This window comes from Bombus affinis, chromosome 8 (genome assembly GCF_024516045.1).
Source record: "Bombus affinis isolate iyBomAffi1 chromosome 8, iyBomAffi1.2, whole genome shotgun sequence".
In the NCBI taxonomy this organism is placed as follows: domain Eukaryota; kingdom Metazoa; phylum Arthropoda; class Insecta; order Hymenoptera; family Apidae; genus Bombus; species Bombus affinis.
In genome coordinates, this window is record NC_066351.1 from 5,025,615 (window position 1) to 5,048,239 (window position 22,625).

Sequence of the window (22,625 nt, forward strand, 5' to 3'; positions counted from 1 at the left end):
GCGATAAGTATGAATCGGGTAGCGATCACGACAAAACGATAGATGTGGATCGATTTCGTAACGACAACCTTCGAACCCGTTCGACGGCTTTGAAAATACGGCGACCAAGAGAGGACGAAGGATTGCCCTGATTCAACACCGTTCACTGACAAACTCACGTGGCTGCTTTGGCTTTCACTCGCGAAAAATATACAAGGAAACTCGTAGATGACAAAGTCGACAACGTATTTGTTCATTCAAGAATGTTGAAAGAATAATTCTCTAAAGAATTAAATTTTGTTCTTAATTTTTTCTTAATATTACAAAAGGAAGGGTTGATCATTTCGTCTGATATTAAAAATACGTAACATTTGGTTTTTGAACTCGACCTTTTCTTTGTCCTACAACAAGATTTTAATAGTTCGATGCTTTGAATCATTATTCCGCTCGAGTTGTCTATGGATTTTCCTAAATTAGGTTAAAGTGTCCTCCTGAATATTCTTTCTCTTTGCGTCGACGTTATATTTGCTGTGTATAGCTTAGAATGATCGAAAAATATTGTACTTTTATTCAAATCGTCGATCCTCATTCATCATGTTATTTAAGTATGTGTCTGTATATAAATTCTATCTTGTAAATTTCAATAAAAATATTTGCCAATTTATCTATTTTATTACACTATTTATTTTTTCATTACATTGAACCTTTTACCATCGTGTTAATTTAGCATCAAACGATTAATTGAATTAGGAAATTTAACGATTAGGGTCATTGTTTTCTAATTTTATTTATCTTTCTAGTAAAAAAAAAACTGTTTAAAATTTTATACATCTTTGTTCCATGAACACAATCGATAGGCGATGCAAGATAGACAATTACTGTCACAAGTAATAGCGACGATATATAATGGTATCTCTGCGAAGAGCCGCTTGCGAAACAACGCAATTTATTTCTTCGTCGAACGAAATTACTTAATTTCCTGAACATCGTTCCCGAAACGTTCACTACGTTTCGTTAATAAGCCATCGTTATTAGACGTCTCCTTCGCAATGAGAGAAGAGGCTGAAATCATCGTGGCTATCGTTATCGGTTGTAGCTCGCGAATCGAACGACACGCAGAAAGTGCGCAATTATTTGATTTTATTAACCGTCAAAGATCTGACTAATACCATGAAATTATTGCTCGGGTCAAAGGTTGCCCTGTTGCGAAATCGATGCACAATTGTTCGTCTGTCCTTTCGGCGTGATCGTTTCTCGATTTACATACAATATTATTCGATAGTAACAGCTATCTAAAATTTTTGACAAAGATTATTTCATCTAGTTTATATAAAATAAAAACGCGAAATGGGCAATTGTCAATTAGAATCCAAATTTTGTCGTTGATCAAATAAGAGATTGATTACCTACTCTCTGATGCTGGTACGTCGAAAATATCAAAATTGGATTTACAATATTTGAAATTTGTCCATAACGTGTTTCGATCTACCAACGACCTCATAAATTTTGAATGCTAGAGGACATCAAGTGTCCCCAATAATTTCAAGCTGTGGATAATTTGTAGCTACATAATTAACGTCGTAAATATTTATATAAGGTAAATTCGTGTATAATAAGCTTTAGTAGGACATCGTTATTTTAGATCAAAATTTTCGTCGTAAATTTTTAAGAAGTTATCTTTATAAATCAGCGTTCCAATTTTCCTTTAACCTTTTGTTTGAAGTTAAAATCATGATCAATACCATTAAAAACAGTTTCACGTTTCTGAGAAACTCGGAAAAATGGACCAAGTTTCAAGAACGAGATTGCAGATGACATTAACTATTATTATAAAAAATATATCGTTCGAGTTTATGAAGTTTTTCACTTATCAAGTTATCCTATATCATAAAAGCCTTTATATACGTATTATATAAATTACACGTTAAATACACGAGATACCTTCTTCGATTATTAAAAGAACGCAGTATAATTATTTCAAAAATGGTATATTTTAAACGTTAAACGCTTTGTAACACGGTTACATTGCCGAGATTAAAATTTATAACAGCAATTTTCATCCAGCGCACTATTATTACTCCAATATCGTGAAATTTTATTGAACTTAGTTTACTTTTAAATATCTGTAAACGCTTTGACCCGAAATACCATGCGTGTACGGGTACACTACATCTCTGTTTATGTTTGCCAATAATATCCTTCTTTATCTGCCACATGTCTTACATTCATCTTGTAAGGAACTTCTTCCAGGATAACAAGATCAGCCAGCAGGTGGAGCAAATTTTATCGAAGGGAAATACAAGGAATCCCAACATTGGTACAGTCGAACATGGGGAATAACTCTATATGAAAAAATATATCAGAGATACGGAGTACAATCTTTTTGTACGAGCTGGTTGTTAATCGACACAGTATGATATTTATGATTAGAAAAAGTATTGGTGTGTCATTGTATTTATTATAGCATTTACATATAAATTAATTAGATTTAGATATATTAAATTTCATATCACTTAATAGTACTTTTATATGATTGCAAAAATTTGATACAGTGAAAATGAAATGTATATAGAGACTGATTGAAAAACGTTTCATTGCAAGATAAGGGTATGTACTAGTACTTTTTTGACCACTTTACTGTGAAGTTGGAGAATTTTAAGCCGAATAACAATGAATTAATAAGGAGTTAATCTACATGCGAAGAAAAGTAAAGAATATAGAACTCGATATATTTTGTCTAAAGTTTCATTTAAGAAAATAAGGTTTGAACACGTTTAACCGAGAATTAGCCAAGTGCATAAATATCCGACAAATTTTCAAATTAAATTTTTCCAAAAAAGAGGTTTTACATCACACGATTTTATTTTACAGTCTCGACTTATTTCTTAAAATTAAAAAATGTCGATTCCTATTTAATTAGACAGTTATCAGCTCAATTAGTTGATTTCACGCGTATGCGACAAATTCTCAAAGTCAATTTTCTCAAAAGTGAAACATCATATGAGAAAATGTTATTGCATATTCTCAACTTATTTTTTCACGTAGATTCATCCACTGCTCAAGTGAACCATCACTCACGTACGTCACGTCAAGAACGTGAATAGACGTAGACGAATCAAGATAACAGGCGAAGTTCAAAACTCGGGGCGGCGTAATCGGCGAATGTAGAAGGAGCAGCGGTGGCTGTCGCCGCGAAATTTGTTTTCTCGACAACGCGAAGGCAGGACGACATTACCAGCCGACGTTACGGTCGTTCTTCTTACGAAGCTTTTGCGCAACCCGCTCTTACGTGGGTACTTTCGCTTTGCATAATTTACTCGCCGCGTTTCGATCGTGTATTCGTATTCGGGACAGCTATGACTCTCGCGACATCGTCCAGTTGCTTTTGAAACCGTCCCCGTCCTTTGGCTATTTCGAACCGAACGTGCGTTTTCCCCGGACTTCGTGGAAAATGCGCCGTCATACTCCTGTGAAACGATTTCTGTGAAACTTGTAGCCAAGATACACGTACTCTCTTCTATCTTTCTCTTTCCCTCTCACTGTTCAGTGTCTTCAACGTCCTCGAATTGATGAAGTTCCGTAGTTCGAACACAAGGCTCGAGCTATGAGCTTTGATCGTTCACGCCTCGAAGTTTGATTATCGATCACGGCGCTACGAGTTCGCGCTCCATGGCCAACGCGGAAATACTTCTCCGCGTGTTGCAATGTTTGTAACTTGAGCATGATTGGTCGAGTAAAAGTCGTCGTTAATAGCAGAAATATCAGAACGATCAATCCGATCGATTTATCAGTTTATTTTAGAGATTGTGTAAAATTCTTTTATTTTACTTTTTAACAATGTTTTCAGAATTTTTTTATTTCGATATTTTGTAAAATTCTCTTTTTCTTAATTCTTACAGAGATTTTATGGAATTCGTATATTTCCATATTTTCTAAAATCCTGCTTCTTTAATATCTCATAGAAATTTTATAGAATTCTATTGTTTGAATATCCCACAGAAATTTTGTAACGGTACATTTTTGACAGTTTGAATTATTTTTAAGAAAGTACACGGATAAAAATTTTTCCCTTTACATTTCTATTCTTTTATTCTTCCTTTTTGATATGACTTTTATACTTCGGTAGTAAATAGTTCTAGTGTCAAATACAAGCAGGAATTTTTTAGAAATCTATTACAATCATTTGAGTTTCTAGAAATTTTGAAAATTTTATACGATTCAAAGTTGAGAGAATATTTGACTTTTTTCGTTTCAATGGGGACATAAAAACGAGAAGGGAGATAGATCATAATTTGAAACCATTTTTAGGAATGATTTTTAAAAAGGAACTCGTGTATTACAGTGTGACACGCTTGGCGAATCTGTGCTTTCCAGCGGGTATTTGTATTCGGTACGGCGCGCGGTTCACATCGTAAAAGCAGTTTTGAAACCTTTCGAGGTATCCTTGCTGCCGGTTTCTAAACGATTTCCTTTTCTTTCTTTCTCTGTCTGGGGTATTTTCACCAATGAAGCTTAATGTAAAAAAATTTCAGAACATTTTATGACAACCCCGTTACACTCAAGCTGTTCTCAGAGAAGGTATTTAAATAAACCCAATTCCCGAAAAATCCAAGCTAGTTATTCTATTTTAAAAATACATTTCTTAACCTACACTAATCTATCACAATATCTGAAACGTGGAATTGCTAGTTTGCATGCGGATGTTTATGCCAACTCATATTTCAACGAAGAAGTAACGTGTATTTTATTTTAAATTTTTCTTACAATCTTGTTAATTAAGTGTATTCTATATACTTCTATATACTATATACTATTCTAAGTGTATTCTATATACTAAATTTATATATATATATATATAAATTTTCTATGAATACATAAATATCTATAATCTACCGATAAGTACTAACAGAGGTTAGCAAAGTGCACTTGTTCTTTTTTTTTTCATTATTACACTTCAATTATAATTTCAATTCCCATTTTTTAAAAATTAATGAATAAAGATAATTTACCGAATGAAATGTACGTAACAAACTCATTGACCCATTTTATTCTGTACTCTAACCGAAACTCAATTACTCCTAAGATCATTGGAACCGATATGTTTGACGGTTGCACGTTATTCACCAAAATCGTCGTTCACCGCAAACCTTTGGCTAACGATCGTTTGCCGTGAGCACACGCCCGTGAATCGATACATATTTACGCAGACGTATCGACGTTATCTAGTTGGCCGATCATTTCGGAAGCTACATCAATCACGTAGCCAATGTTTGAGATCAATTCCAGCAATCTTGCGCGATAACGGGATCGAATAATCGACGGTGACGAACGTGTACCGCGTTTACGAGACAATTTAGTAGCCGTTTATCAGCTATTAAAGTCGAAATGTTCCGCGGTGGTGCACTGTTCTGCGTTTGCCGCCGCGCGAAATTCGAAACCAAAATTTTACGAATGGTTCCCCGGTGACGTAACTTCGTTGAACGAATGCGAGTCGCGTAATGAAATTAATTCGCTACAAAAGCACCGTGTAAATAATGTAAAACGACGTTTCAATGTTTCACCGTTGGAGCCACATTGGAAATTTCACCGTAGAACTTTCGCGCTGCGTTCGTATTGAAATTATGAAAGTGCCCTGAATGGGATTCACGCGATGCAAACGACGACATCCACCACGGAATACGAATTAAGAATATTCTATCCTTTTTTCTCTCTTGTACAATCCTTTTCTCTCTTCTCTTCTATATTTTTCTTGTTTTAAAACGTTTATGTTAGCGAGTAAAATTCACCCATCGAGTTGATGCTATCGTTAACGCGGCGTCTCCTCGTTCCGGCCAAGTACGGATTTTCGGGCGCGCGCGTCTGACGACGAACCGCCTAATGTACTGCGAACGAAACCCACGTGCGAAGTGAACGGTCAGACGCGCGCCGAATCAACGAAACCCTCCCACTCGCGTAACTGCAAATTCTGTAGGTACGCGAACTTTGAGCGTGTGATAAGTGCATTACATAAGTCGAGTTTACCATGTATTTTCAAGGAGCTAAAGTTGGACAATGTATCGAAATATTCCTACGCTTATTAGAAGTTAAACGCTTACATTCGAATTACATACAAACTCATAAATTTTCGATTTACTCAAGTTAAACTAGAATTTTAGTACGTAGAATTTCCTATAAAATTCCACGCCAACCATATATCATTCAAACGTCAAAAAGAAAAGAAATATTTACTCGTTGCCTTATCTCGAGTCATATGAAACAGTACCACGAGCAATGTACTCCTTGATTCCACGAAGTAACTGTTCTCGCATAGAAACAAAAAAAGCACACACACCTACTGTCCTGTACACAGTGGCAAGCAACTGAAGTACTAGTAGGCACGAAGCGCATTATTCTCAAAAGGACGTTATGTAAACTCGACAATTCCGTGGACCCCGTACAACGGTTCTCCGACACGAGTGGAATTAGAAAATTCACGTTAGGCCATCACGAACCGGCCCGTACGTACGCGTGATTCTTTTTCCTTAAGATCGTATACAATCGACGTGGGAACGGTACGTTTCTATAAAACATACACGCATACACGCTTATACACGCACATACACACACACACACACACACAGAGGTAGATCGTAACGGAGCTTTTTCGTTACCTTTTATGCTCCCGGACGAGGTATGAGGCGTCTGCGGTGCGTGCGAGGTCAGAGGTAACGGCGAGCCCGAGGAGGTCGCGGAGTGTTCCAACTTGGAACTCACCGCGCTCCACATCTCGAACATGTTGAACGCCGTGGTGATGGCCTTTAGTCACTTCCAGGCTGCTACTCCCGTAGATCACCCGGCGCCCTTTACAAGCCCGGCGTAACATCCGCTGCGGCACTCCGCGACGCCACCCGAAAGGACGTCTTCGTCGAGCGAGACGGATATCTTTCGAGGTGTACGCACAGAATACTATGTATCTCGTGGCCCACGTGTCACTCGAATATCTTCTCTATATTGTAGTTAACTATCGTTCCTTGATTATTCTATATTATGGTAACGTTGTACTATGCACCACCACGTTTATCGTTACAGCTAAGGATCGTTACTCAGAACTTTAATACGAATTTCACTTCGTACGGTTGTACCTTCGTTTCGTTTGCGACTTTTCGATTCTATACAATTAAATGTTATTTTTACAATATTTTACCGGTTCCTCGATTGCTTCACGTTAAATATTGTCGAATCGATGATCGTTAACAAAACTATCTCTTGGTAACACTTCTCTTCTCTTTTTTTTTCTACTTCCTTACCGATTATTTACTAAGCTCGATTTTATTTACGCAGTTTACAAACGGCACTGAAACCCGTTTCTTTTCTCCCTTTTTCTCTCCTTTATTTTTTCTCCCTTATCGATACACTGTTATTATATGTATATGTATATATATGTATATATATAGATATATATATATATATATAGATATATATAGATGTATCACTGCCGGTACCGTGAACCGATTTTAAGCGTACGAACGGCGACGCGTCCTCTCCCTCTTTTTCACCGGTATTGCGTTAACACCGCGTCCATCGTCATCGTCCACTTCCGTCTCCACCTCCTCTTCCGCCTCCTCCACGCCACCCCGACTCGCCCTACACCACTGCGTGACACGGTTTACCGCGTATCACCTTTCTACTGTTATTAGTATCGTCAGCACCTTGGCTAATGAACGTCCCGCCGACTTGCCGACCAGCCTTAATCGCCGCGAAGTTGAAGCACACCGAGCCGACTGGTCGTGATCGTCGACGTTACGATCGTGTCCCTTGCTTTCGTCGTCGCTTTCGTTGCCAGTACCTCGAGTGACATGGCGCCACGGGCGTCTCACGTTCGTAGATCGTTGATCTGCAAACAGTTTCGTCAGCATCTTTGCCCCTCATTGATTATCGTTTCGCTCGGTACTGTTCGACATTTTTTGGGGAATTCGAGAATATGCAAGTTTTATCAAGGATGCGAGGTTTTTTTTAAGGAAATTCGAGGATTAAAGAAGGAGATGAAAGGTTTGAGTATTAGGGTTGTGAGAAGGTTAGCAAGGTGAAGATACTTCGGATTCAGCTGGATACAGAGAAGTTACGAATTAAACTTTCGAATAAAGATAGTAATTGATGTTTTGGATCTACAGATCCATTTAGGGTTTATATCGCATTTTTATTTAGGGACGCGTGTAACGGAAATGGATGAAATTATATTTCATTTGTTTTAAGTAAAACGACTTGCTCCACCGACGACTTATCTCGTCTACGAAGTATTCTGCGCACGCAACGAAAGCATAACAAAGAGATTAAACGAAAGAGTAATTGTGATATAGAACATAAGGAAAGACAACAATTACACGAGCCACGTGTACAAGATGTAAAAAGAGAGTCACGCAAGAAGAGAAGTGAGAGGTGTAAGAGGATCGGATAAACCAGAAGCGACACGCACGTGTTTCGAGACGGGTATCGTGTTCGGTACGTTGACGTATTCGTCTACACACATATGCTCCGTGCACTTGTCACACGATTGCCCGACACCGTTAAATCGCGAATTTAATTAACACGTTGCATCCCGTTACGACAAAACATGCTCGGCGTACAGTGAAAGCAAGAAAAGAAAGCAACAAAACCGCTGCTCGTATACTTTAAATTAGCCTGACGCCTCAATCGAGAAGTTAATCAAAATTCTTCTTCATCGAAAACAGCCTAACGCCCAGAAAAAGAAAATTTCTTAGAAAATGTCGAAAGAAGAATTGACTTGAAATGAACATTTGCAGCTATCGTACATATTTATATCTCTCATATTACATAACAAATTCCAATGCTTCGGTCGAGAGTTTCATCAAAATTCTGGAAAGAAGCACGAAATTCCACATCATCGAGAAACAACCAAATATGTATCCTAGAAGAAGAACGAAGAATTCCTTACAAGATTTCCACGGCAAAAGAATAGAGAACTCATCACCAGATCACCAAATTCCTTCAGAGAGAAGAACAAAACTTGTCGAAAGTTCGTAGTGAGAACTAAAGAATAGAATTGCTCGTCATCGGGGGATGAAGCAGGGCGTCGCGTAACCTCAGAACGTGGTCGATCGGTCACGACTTGACACGAAAATTCAGACATGTGCACATCGATCGTGCATTTCCGTACACGGGCTGTTCCCCTTTAATCCTGCCGCGTTGCAAGTACTAGAGCCCGTGTCGAGGGGAACCGCACTTTGCTATCGAGCGAACCTCGCAACCAAGCGACCACCAGCCGAGCCTGCCTTGCCTTGCCTACCCACCCACCCGCCTATATACCTATCCACAAGCGCGTATAGATATACACACAATGACGCGGACGGGAGCACATCCACCAGCGGCCTATTCCGTGCTTTCATGCCGCTTTACAGTGCCTCTCTAGGGCAGGTTGAGATTCACCGTGGAAGGAAGCATCGTCGCGGCGATGCGATGTGCCTACATTCGCGACTCTACTCGCTACATACGTACCTCTTCGTGTAAGTATGTCCCTGCGTATGTCCCTGCGTGCACGTATAACACGTGCATGTGACGAGAATAAATGTGCACAAGGTGTATGCCAGAGAGAGGAACGTGTATCTGTATATGTACGTGTGGTTTTTTGTGTACACCTGTATGAAGAGAGCATGTACATCAGGAGAAGGGAGAAGAGAATCGTGTACATGCAAGGTGTTCGTCATTTACGTTGCGCTCGGTAAGGTTAGTATGTATACATAACTACATGCATGTACATAGACGACGACACACTGCACCCGTGTAATGAACTGTGTCACCGTGATTTGTAGTCCAACAGGGATGTGCACGTGTGTGACGTGGCGGCCGGTGTACACGCCAACGGTGTTACGCAATAACTGCGACGAAAGCGCGCGCGAAAAAATCGCGACTCCCTTATATACGCGCCTACATATGTATACGTAAATATACGGCGGTCCGGAGTGCACACCGGAGTACTCTAATGAACCGTATCGCTGCTATATTTAGTGCACCGGTAAACACGTCGCTACGCTAATCCGTAGATACTGCACGCACTCCTATCATTGTATAATCGCGCAAAAAACACCATATATGTATCTGTATGTACCACGATCGACGTTGCTATAGTAATTTCGTCCGTGCACTGTTCTGCAAGTGTTTTCATGTGTATAAGTGTGAATACTCATACATAGACATACGGGCGCAGAGAACCCCGTTGCATGGTTGCAACCACGACCTACACACCGAGACGAATAGCGAACCCGCTATTATATATGGTTTGCAGCGGAGAACGAGTAGAGAGGAGAAAAAGATGAGACGGTGTATAGCCTGGTACGCGGAACAGAAAGAGATAGGCCTATAGAGAAAGAGAGTAGGCACACGATGGGAAAGAAGGAAGAAAGGAAGAGCGGAAGGAACGAGGGAGAGATAAAGAGGGAGATGGTGTACCGTAGTACGGGCTACATTCTGTCGGCCCCACTAGCCCACTGACTCGTTGCCTCGATGCACTCCTCGTTCCTTCTTTCCCTCTCCTCTACACACGGTCTTCTTCCCTCTTTTCTCGCTCTATTCTCCGCGGCTAGCGGGCCTCCTCGTTCGCCACGCGTCCCGTCGAACATGCACGTTTATACGGTATATATACGTAACTCTACACACGCTGATATACATCTATACACCACTCTATCCCTCCTGTATACGGTCTTTCCACCGGTGTGGCTCGAGTTCCGTGCCGGTGTGCTGCGCCTCTACCGATGAAATGGGGTGATAATGAACCGTTAACCCCTTTCGCGACTCGATGCGCGCCGGTTCGCGGTTTTTTTTTTATGAATATATCTCTACACCAGCTATCGGACATCCGACGTTTTCGTTTTTTTTCGGTGTGCACTACATGGTCATGTAGCATGGAATTCTTTAGAGATAATACATTTTTCGACTTATGAGAGTTGGTTTCCTTTAAAAAACCTTTTTTTTTTAAATATACTTATAACGATTGATAGACGGCAATATAAAGCCTTCATTTTCTTGATAAATATTGAATTTCCTATACAATTTAGTAGATGTATTTCTAACGTCTGTAAATTCATTCAACATTTTTATAAAGAAATCAAAAACGTATTCACACGTTAATTCGTAATACGATTAATACACGACTTAATATGTAATACAAATAATCTGTAATGAAACTTTGTAAAACAATATATAGTTATCCAGGAAATAATGAATATAGAGCAAGTTCAATCTTTCTACAATGCAAAATTCTTTCTTAAAGCATATCGAAAGTGTAACTATTATTCTATTCCGAAACATCCTCCAAATCCAAATTAAAGCGACATAACCAACGAAACATCGAACACGGGTGTACTCGCCATACCGGCGATAACGCCATCTCGACGTCCATCGCCGGTTAACGATCCTCCAATTCATCTATGCATCCATTATTGCGCGGTTAGCACGCTTGCCGCGTGACAATGTGTAAACTCCTGGTCGATCTTCGTTAGCTCTGATGCAGACGAATGATGCGATGTTCTGATTCTACGGCAGTAATACTATGCAATTCGAGTACTTTATATTTTCCATAGTTGTATTATATTTCCAATAGCCGGATTTGTGCGCATTGTATCACTAAACGTATGAAATTGTAAAATTGCGCAGCATCGAAATTTTTTTCTACATTCCTGTGCGCTGCTTCTTGGACAGATGAATAAACATTGCTGCTCAAAACTTTACAAATAACACGTTACGAGAATGATGGAACCGATAACGTGAAAACGTTAGAAACATCGAAAAGAGACAACGTGAAAACATTAAAATGATCGAATGGAGGACCTAAGGCAACGATACGTCGTCGTTTCACTGGACTATTCGATAAATTGATATATTTTTAATTAATGCACACGATCGTGAAACCTGCTATTAGGTTTGAGTTAAATTTGGCTGAGATTTAGGTCAGGTTTGGGTTAGCAAGACGAAAATTAGCTTCCTACTTCTAAATTCCAGTATAAATTACCCATACGGTGTCGTGATTTAGCATTGATGACTATGCAAATCGTCATCTTTATATTTTTAATTTTAAGACTTCCAGAGTGATCAAAATAACCAACTCGTAACTTCTCTAAAAATTTTATAAATCTCTAATTGAATTTTTAGAACTTTAATTATCTGTCTTTGTAAAATATATAGATAAAAGTTTGTTTTTCTCCTGCATTATATATTTTCCCATTTTGGTATCTCTCATACGCTTTAGTTATTCTGTATAATACATAAAATCATGCAGTCTCGCTATTAAGAATATTGACGTATCAAATCAAATAGGGCGAAATCGTAATAAAATCATGTTTCTCGTCTACACCAAGCATCATCACGACTGAAACAAACGTATAGGCTGATATCCGAAGTCTTTCTCTTGTCAATTTTACGCGTTCCACGTGACACGAGGATCCGCGACGCACCGCGTGCAGAAATTGAAAAACGCGGGTCGAAGCTATGCTAAAGCGGTCGACGCGTTCCTGCGGCACTTCGTAAACTATAGCCCGAGCCCGGCCGCTATACGTCTGTATCCCCGGTGCACGCGTGTGTCTGTGAATTACTTTCGCCCCGGGGGGCATCGCATCTTATTTAGGTCGTGTACACCGAGCGTATACTTTGGTTCTGGCACGAGCGTGCCGGCGTTATTACGGCATCGCTGCCACTGCTGCTGCTGCTGCTGTTCTGTCCGACACACCGAGGGACGCAGGTGATTCGCTTATACACACTGCACCGTGTACAAACGCACGAGTTTTGTCATTGCGTTTCACCAGCTAAGATGGATAACGACTTTCCAAGGTGATACTTCAATTGAGATCGCTGAACAGGTGATACGAGTATGTGGTATGTATGAGATATTAGTTGATTGACTGAAGCGTTGTTTGTTAGAAAACTTGATGAATATACGAACGAAATTACGCAAATGAAAGTTCTATTGCCTACGTTATATGTTGATAAATAAATCTTAAATGAAATTTATATACTTCTATACTGGAAAAAATGACATACTGTCGATTCATAGATATTCGTAGATGTTAGGACTCTTACGAAAGATGAACTAAATCTGGAAAGTTATTAAAGATCAGTATCATATAAGGACCAACAGAATAATTTTTAATTCATTATCTGTTCATAACTCACAGCTGCAAGTAATTTGTACATATTTTTACTAGATCCCTTCAATCATCATCTAGCATCAATACAGAATTTTTAAAATCGATTAATCCTTTTCTTAGTAATTTAGGTCAATTATTACGAGATTAGTAGGTGTCCTAATACTAATGAACGGGGGTGCAGGTAGTAGTACGTACTCATTCGGATGAATAGTAGACTCGACAATCTGACTAGTGATTTATGATCCCATGTAGTTTGCCGAACACCTGAAGGGAATTTTATTGCCGTCAAGGCAATAAATGCAGGCAACAATCTGATTGATAAATTTTTCATTTAATCACGATAATCAAAACCGAGTTAACAAATCAATCTCTGAATATCTGAACACGTTACATATCACTGACGACTTTCTGATTGTTATACTTATGCAAAATTAAACACAGATAATGATCCGCAGATTTATGATTACGTTTCGAAGAATCAGAACTGACATAAAAGTTGCTACGCACTCGAACTCTAACTCGAATACTGCTTTCAAAAGTTTAATACTTTAATTGCTCGTATTGGAAGATAATTACAGGCAATTTGGAAGAAGTGGTTGGAAATAGCAGTGTACCTCCGCAATCTTCTTAAGATTGTTTCTTTCTTCCTTTTTTAGTAGAAAATATATAAATTATTATAATCGTAGAATTTTAATACACCTAATTATACCTTATTTTATAGCAAACGCTTTCACATGAGTAGAACTTACTAATGTAAACAGAATAGTTCCTGTCACGAGGAAGAAATTTTAGCGAATTCTTCATTAATTCAATAAATCTCATTGAAGATGAATAACGACAGATGTAACTGTTAAGTTTTATTCGAAAGTGACAGTCCAATTGAGATTATTTCGAGCCGATGATCACGAAAGGCATACATTAACGAGAGTTTCGATTGTGCTACAGTCGCAAACAACTTTTCCCGTTTCATATTGCGGCACATAGGTATTTCCGCTTGCATCATGGGGACATCGTTAGAGATAAGAAATTACGAGTATCCACGACTCTAATGTGCTCGAGAATTATGCTTTCTTAATTACTCCGATGCACGTGGCATTTTATCGAGGACTTTCATTCAGAAGTCAACGACATCAACCTGCGTAACAAGTGTGCCACCAATATTTATTAGAAACGAGAAAGCGGCTGACGTCCAATAATCCAATTAAAAACACCTTAGGAAACTATTTTGATTATGATTGCGATTTAATTTTCTACTCGGCCAGTTGATAGGCAAGAATGTTACACATCCAGTATTTTAACGTTACGAAATGTAATTAAGAATAATCAGTGCCACTTATACGATATTATCTATAAATGTTAAACCCAGTTTTTAAAAATTATTCCTAATGCATAATCTGTGTCATTAGAATCTATTATTATTTATCATCTTGTTTCTTCATATTTGTTATTCCCGATTTTTAACCATTTTTATATTCATAGATATTTTTTGTCATTCGAGATTAATAATTTTTTAACGACTTATATTATACATTTTTTTAAAAATCGTTAGATTGAACATTGACGAAATGTAATACAAGGAAAAAACTGCGATTATTTTTAACTGTGTTGAATTGTAGATCTTCAATTACTTGCACAGTTTTCTAATTTTAGATCATTCTATTTTAACAATATCTAAACGGACGTAATTTCTTGTAAAACATACAATAGAGACGTTTAAGAAACCACCAAATGCCACTTAAAAACACTGATAGAGACCAGAGAAAGAGAACCACAATGTTTTACGCTCAATTATCTTCAGACATTTGCGAATAAATTCGCAACTTTGAGTCATTCTACCATAATTATTTTTTATTATACTTTATTTTTTATAATTCACGCAACAAAATTCTTTAAGAATCGCAGAAAGATAGAAGAAAATCACTATGCTTTACGCTCAATTATACGAACATAATTTGTTGTAACTTACATTAGAAGATCTTTTACATGGAAAGACGAGTTAACTCAAATACCTAATCATTCGGACATAATGATTTCTCTATTTAGAGACACAGTATTTTTCAACGTGTCATGTCATTTCTGTTACGAATAAATTACATCGCATTTACATTTGCAAAGAGTAAAATTAACATACTTAATAAAATAAAATCTTATTATTATATATCTTTATTTGTTTCTAATTTCGTAGTTATAGAAAAACGATTCCAGTTAACAACAGTTAAAAACAGACAAGTTAGACAACGATGAAACGTGAACTAAAGAAGGAAACCAAAATACTTTATATCCAATAACATATTTTGAAATATTTAATATTTATAATATAAATATTATTATATTTAATATTTAAATTCTTTCAAATGTTCTCAATTTCTTTACATAATCAATAGATTATCGTAATGACAATATTCAAGGATATTATCTCAAAACACCCTGACGAGTCTTCCAAAACCTTTAAAACCTGTCACTCCCAAAAATCCCTAAAAACCAGCATAAATCAATACGAAATAATCAATGAATCATCTTAACCATAATATTTAGGAGTATCATTATCAAATACACTGACGGGTTTTCGAAAAATCCTAAAGTCCTCAGTTTCTGAAAACTGGTCCTGGAAACTAGTCCAGAGAGGAAAATTCATAGTGCAGCTGTTTCGACTTCTGTTAACGGTACTTCCGTCCCCAAAGATCTTATTCGGGGCGCGCAAAACAAAAGGAAAGGTAGCGTGTATTGCGCGCAACTTGGTGCGTGTCAGTGACGAAAATCGAGATGAGAACCCGCGCTTTCCCGTTCGCCTGCGTGCGATGCTAACGCGCATGCATACGCGCGAGTAAGTAAGTACACTGCACGCAGCGGCGTCGCGCGCACGCATGCACGCACGCACACAGCCGATCGGCCGCAAGCGTATCGCCGCGCGCGCAACGTAGGTATTACTTAATAATATCCATAACCGGGAGGTAAATGGGAGTGTAGGCGGGACGGGGGAAGGGAAAGACAGCGGCGAAGAGCGAGAAAGAGCGAAACACTTGCGAACGAGGAGGCACATCGCGAGCCAGAGAAAGATAGGACGAGAAAACAGGGGAACATTCACAGTCGCATGAAAGGAGCGTCGAGCGTTCGGGAGAAAATAAATAAAATTCGTATTAAATGAGGTATAAAAAGAGAAAAGGAAAAGAATTGAGAAAAGGAATGAGGAAGGAAAGGTCGAATGGAAAATGCTAAAAAAGGGAGAGTTTTCAATTTAAATCGTGGTTTCTTTCGAAACGGAGGAACTCAATCAGTAGAAGCTGACAAATGGCACGGTAAACAAGTGGAAACGGTAGAGATCTTGCAATGTCGACACGCAAGCACGACTATCGAGAGCTTCTCCGATCGTTAGCTGGTGAATGTAATCGATGCTAAAAATACGATCGAAAACGTCACTTGCATCTCGATCGCCGTGCCCCAAATACCACGAAAAATTTCCGAACGAAACACGAACCTCCCCTTACGTTTATCCTATATACTAGGTCGGGAAAATCAGATTTAATACGACAAGGTACAAAATAATATGAGTCCGCCTATCACGATTATATCAGAACCGAGCGAAACGACGAGTTGATATACAATAAACACGTAAAATCGTGAAACCCACCACTTCTACGTAAGTTGCCCTCCGAGACGTCAACCAGGGAGTGCACGATACCTTTGGTCGATCCAAAAATCACCAGGTTAGCGATAGCGATCCTCCCTTATCACAGAAATGTAACCCTGTCACAATAGCTGCGTGTGTGTCGAGGCCGGTGGTCTCGACGCATCGTTCACTTTCACTGGTGAACCGGCCATGGATACCGGGGACCACGGTGCACACACGGCTGTAGCTGCACACGCTTCTCGCTGAGGAACGTTCGCCACGCGAGAGGGTGAGAGCACTCTCCGCGTCGAGAAACGTCGATATCTTTTTTTTCCCCCTCTTGCCAGCCGCCACTCGCGGCGAATCCCAGTGTGTCCGATAACGGGGCTAAATCGTTCGTTATGCTTTCAAAGAGGATCCGCCAACGATCTTTCTTCCCTCTGACCGACTGTCGACGGTCGTCGTGTTGCGACCGGGGCGTCGACTGACACTCACGGACAGTCACGACCCCATCCCTGCGACTTTCCACGCACGAGGATCGCTGAGAGCGCGATCGAACCGAGCCGATAAAGGGGATGACTCCGTAGTCTCGCGTGCCATCGGTTCTCCACGATCCGCGGCCGATTTCCGCTTGAACCCCCTTACTGTCGTCCAACGTACGTATATCCCCTGTCACTCACCACTCGCGGATCTTCAACCCCCTTACCCTTTTTCCCTTTGTGTTAGATTATTTTTATATATACATATACATTTATATGTATATATAAGATTCTTTATTTTTTTCCAATCCAATAATCTCTACTATATCTATGTATGCATGTGTATACATGCGTAGGCACGATGATTTAAAGCACTCGATTCGATCGTACAATATTACTGCATATGTAAAAAAAACTGCCCGTTACACGTTCTCCAACGATCGGGACGATCTAGCCGCGTGTCGTTACATCGGTCGCAACGCGAAACTCACACTTTGCACACGAACGTTATTTAAAGACCGGTAAAAGAGCCGTGCCGTTTCTGATGTAACTGTCCCTTGAACGTGACGAACACAGTACTTGCGCTACCGTGGCTCCGGGTTGACTGGTGCGCGCCGCGCAAGACCGGAGAGAGCCAGCCCCACCGTGACACTATCGCCCTCTCGCTCGGTCCTAGTGTGTCTCTCCCTCCGACTGACTACGAAGGGAGCGAGAGAGAAAGAGAGGGAAAGCGTGAGCGCAGCGAGGCAGTGAGGAGGGCACGACAGAGAGGGTACGGGAGTGGGGTGGTGGGACGCGATAGGGAGATTACGTGGAGGGAGGAGGGAGAATCGAAAGGGACGAGGAGGGTGAGAGAAAGAGAGACGAGAAAAGAGAGAGTTAGCAAGGCGAGCAGATCCAGCAGAGTGCCGGAGGGGCGAACTAACTGAGGAACTCTGTGTGTATGCGGCTATCTGTCCTTAAGACAGACCGAGGGGGTTGAAACGGTGGAAAAAAATACACGGTAGAGGCGTGGAGGGTGGTTCCTGACCGGTCGCGGACACAACACTCGTGAGTCGAGTGATTGTTGTAAACAGGAAAGGGTTGGCGTAGGTCGTCCCCCTGGCCTGCTTTTTCCTCCATGTGATCGCCGGAGTTTTCGAGGTCTGCGTAGCGCGAGAGAAGAGAAAGCGTGATAGCGCAGCCGTCCTTTGTGAAAATCGCCGCGCGTCACCACATCCGGGGGTTGAAGATGCGGTTTCGCCAACTCCATTTGAAATGAACTTTTTCGTCTAATGCAGGCGGTTTTAAGAATCTTTCTCTTTTTTTGTTTTTTCGGGTTTGAGGGCGGAGGAAGAGAAAGTGAAAACGGAGAGAGTGGAATAGGGACAGAGGTACAATGGAAGTGTGGATACTTAGGAGTTCAAAAGAGCTTCAAAAGAAGGGGGTGAACGAGGGGAGCATCGACAGAGTGTACGAAGAAACGAGATGCATTTCGTCGTGCCCGTAAATATAAAGTACCATGCGGTCACAAAAGAAAGGGAAGATTCTCAAAGGGGAGAAGCAGGTTGAGATAGGCTGGTCTCTCTTATTTCTTCGTCTTTTTTTTCTGACAATAGTTCGCGCTCATTACGTTTTCATCATCAGGGTGATGTCACGAGCTAGGAAGCTGTCGTCGCTGCAGAGCCGGAACTTCTCTCGTTCCTAGGGATTTCCGGAAGGAAATTAATTTGCTCTTACGGAGAGCGTTTAATTTATTACCCTTGAACATTGCGAAGTCTTAGAGAGGAATGCAACGGGAGAAGCTCACGGTGGAAGTCGCAATACTGAAAAAATATAAAGAAAAATTTCTTTACTTCTTTCGTAGGCGTTAATAAAATAAGAAGGGACGGATTACTGACGCTGAAGAATATCGCAGCTTATCCTATAAAAAATTCTTCCGGAATAGATCCAACACGGAAGAAGCTTTAGAAAGAGGTGGCACGTTTAAAGGGAAACAAGTGGAGTAACGTCGTAAGCAGATCGAGAAGAATATACGAGTGCGGAAACTTGTACAATAGGAGAAGCGCATATCGAAGAGTGAAAAATAAGGAGAGAACAGTGAATAACTTAAGAATCAAACACCAGGCACTTACAAAAAGCAAGGAGAATTATGAAAGTGTAACATTGTATGTTATTATCTAACTGAAATGTATTATACATTACATTGCATAGAATGAATTATATTTTATACATCATATATTAGTATAAATGTATGAACAACCCATACTAAATAATTAACATTTTGTATGTTATGAAATATAATACGTTGAATAAATTCACATTGAACTATTTCGTGCTTCCATTCTTATTATCTTGATACATCAAACGTTTTAAAATCAACTATTACTATTTAACAATAAACTTTATTACGCGTAGCATTTCTGCACTCCATTTCTGCGTTGAAGGTGAAATATTTACGTTCATGTGAAATTTTATACAGTTGAAAAGCATCCTCGTTTTACCACGTCATTGAATCTCCACTGAAAGCGTCGCCACTCGTCCTGGTCAAAGTAAAAAAGTTCTCCCTCTGGTTTTCGCTCGCGAAACTTACTCGTCACACAGAATCAACCATTCATTGGGAAGGAACGCGCCACTTTACGGGGGCGAGGAGGAAAATCTCATCCCCAAAGTGGTAGAAGAAAGATTCGCTTTTGCATACTGAAACATTGATATTAATAAAAGAAGAAAACCAAATTTTCAAGGGAGCAGAGAGGCGGCTGAGGGCTCGCGAAATTCCAGACAAAACGGAAAACGAAACAAAATGGCCCGTTCCGCAGGAAACGAATAGACTAGGGGAAGGGTAACTCGCATGTAAAAGGAAGAAACCGTTAAAAAGGGAGGAAAGGAACAGGAAACTAAAGAGCCTCCACGAGATCGTGCTATAGCGTATAGAGAAAAAAGAAGTGGAAAGGAGAGAAACTCAGGGAAACAGGGTCACGTTCGGGTAGGTCACTCACCCTCTTTAGGTTACCACTATTTATTTTGCAACGAACCGATAAAACTTTTCGGTTTAAATCAGATTGACTGGCATTAACTCTTTAACCGGTACATTAAACCTTTTTAAGAATAGAGAATAATTATATCTACTTTAGGTTACCATTATTTGTTTTGCATCGAATAGATAAAACTTTCTAACTTAAACAAAACAGATTTGATAATTGATAATTGGCATTAGGTTGCGAATATTTATATATTTATATATATTATAAATTTAAATGTACAAAAATGTACAAACTATTCGAAGCAAAGTACTCCTTATAATTAAAATATGAAGCGTACCTTTCTTTAAATAACATCTTCTTAATTGCATTCTAAATATCGTGTCTTTAAGAAAGACGTTGAATTTGTCTCAATGGATCTATCCTGTTTCTTATAACAAAGGGGACTCGCACCCTCCTCGTATTCTCATTATTCGTTTTGCATCGAGCCGATAAAACTTTGCAACTTAAATCAGATTGATTGATATCGTGTCTTTAAGGGATCTTCTTAAAGAAATAATATTTAAAGACTTTTAACGGATCTATCCTTTTTATTCTAACAAAGAAGAATCGCAAGATCGGAGGAAAATTGAATTTTCATAAAGTTTCTATTGACATCGAAGGGCCATGAAAGAATGAAATTTCTTTCCGATTCCGCAAATTACCGGCGGCGATGCAAGAAGTTGCTCCCCGTTAACTCCGAGAAAAACGAAAAGGGAAGGCAGTGGCTCAATTATGATGGACGAATGTACGATAAATAGGAAAGTTCAGCTTGAATATTATACAAGTTCGTCCCTCTAAAAAAAGGCAGATAGGAGGTTGAGCGGAGAGTAGTGGAAGAAGGAGCGAAAAAAAAGGAAACGAATAAAATTGCTTGGCGTAGCATGCAACGAGGACATACCTCGGCCGTACTTTTTCAGAATTATAATTTAGCATGAAGTTAACTTCGGACGAATGTAAACGCTCCCGACGTATTCTTTTTTTGCATCATCTTCCTCTCTTTCTTTCTTGTGCTTGCCTCTTCTCGCCCCTTTTTTATGGAGACGTTGGCTCTTTAATACGAAAGAAAGAAAGCTGAAAAATGACGGTAGAAAGTGGAAGAGCCCAGGGTATTCAGCCACAAATGCAAATGTCCTACGGCTCGCAGTAAATATAACCATAGAAGAGTATACCGCGTTTCAGCTTCTTTCCACATCATTTGCTGACATAATTACAACGTTTTTTCAGTCGTTCGTAGACAGACATTAGCCTAGGATCAAACTTACCTCGAACGAACGTTCTTTCATCACTCCATCATTCCATCGTTATAGACAGGCTTGATCAACCAAAAAATTACTCGTTTAGATTCAAATGTATACAATAACGAATTTAATTACCATAATCATCCTCAGTCGAGAACCATCCCCATTGACATTTCATTTTCATCCTCCCACAGCGGACGTTGATCCGAAATACCAAGCAGGTGATTGCCAAGCGACAACTCCCATCCCAACTTCCTACTTTCATCTTTTTACCCTCTTGATAAGGTATTCATTTAAATTTTTGAGGGCTTTCGCGGAAAGTTCTCCGATTTTCCTGTGACGAACGAGAGGCATGTTCCACGAGCGGCGCACGCACTTGCCACGAGACGATCGATCTCACGAGGGATCGATCGGTAGGGATGACGCCTATAGGCGTTATGTATACACGACAAGGAAGGTACACCCATCGACTGGCTACCACCGTTAACCCTAATCAGGAGTCCAGAGGCTGCGTCGAATACAAAGAAGCCCGGCTGTTGTTCGGCCGCACGATCTGAATTAACTCGCGAACGCGGAACCGGGCGTGCAACCACACCGACGAGAATGCAAAGGAGCGGTGAACCAGTCGTTCTTTTACGCCCGTGGAACATTACGCGGAACGGTACCTGTTTCTTCGTATGTTCAACGATGAAAGATTCACGTGGCACTGCGTGAATACTGAAGCCTTCGAATAAAAGGAAGCAAGTAAAACAGGATCTTCGCGGTTCTTTCTCGGTTTTTTTCTTTCGTTTTCTTAAATCTTCGGCTCTTTGCCCGATTGCGTTTGTTGGGTTTCTTCTTTGTTTCGTTCCAGGTGTGCCAGCCATTGAACGGCAAGTGTCAAATATCGTTACATCGAGGCAGGTGAAGCGGAAGATATACGGTGATCTAGGGAAAGTTGAAGTTTTAGGGTTTTAACAGATCTCACGTTCTCGGATCTTTTATTCGATTTATTTTTTGCACTTGTTAACACTAAGAGTAGAAAGTGGTTAAATGATATCAAATATTTTCGTAGTGAAAGTTGCTTGAACTCAAACTGCTCGTTACTGTCGTTTACTAGATTTGAATTTTACCAGTTTTCGAGTGAAGTTGACGTCCTTTCAACTATTTCTTGGAACACGAAGCACAATTTGAATTTATTGTGAATT

At 39.8% G+C, this 22,625-nt stretch overlaps 1 protein-coding gene across 8 annotated transcripts in view; it reads right to left on the reverse strand.

Annotated features, from left to right (window-relative positions):
- The window catches only part of LOC126919626 (probable nuclear hormone receptor HR3), a 137,016-nt gene that overhangs the window by 64,236 nt on the left and 50,155 nt on the right, over positions 1-22,625 (reverse strand). For 2 of the 8 annotated variants that reach the window (XM_050729096.1, XM_050729091.1), the window contains exons 1-2: positions 16,741-17,818; positions 6,630-7,852 (exon numbers count right to left, since the gene is read on the reverse strand). The exons of the other annotated variants lie outside the window; for them this stretch is intronic. In XM_050729096.1, coding sequence (XP_050585053.1) covers positions 6,630-6,753 — 124 coding nt within the window. In that variant the 5' untranslated portion in view covers positions 6,754-7,852; positions 16,741-17,818. Of the gene's footprint in view, positions 1-6,629; positions 7,853-16,740; positions 17,819-22,625 lie in introns of those variants that run through there. 8 annotated transcript variants of the gene reach the window in all.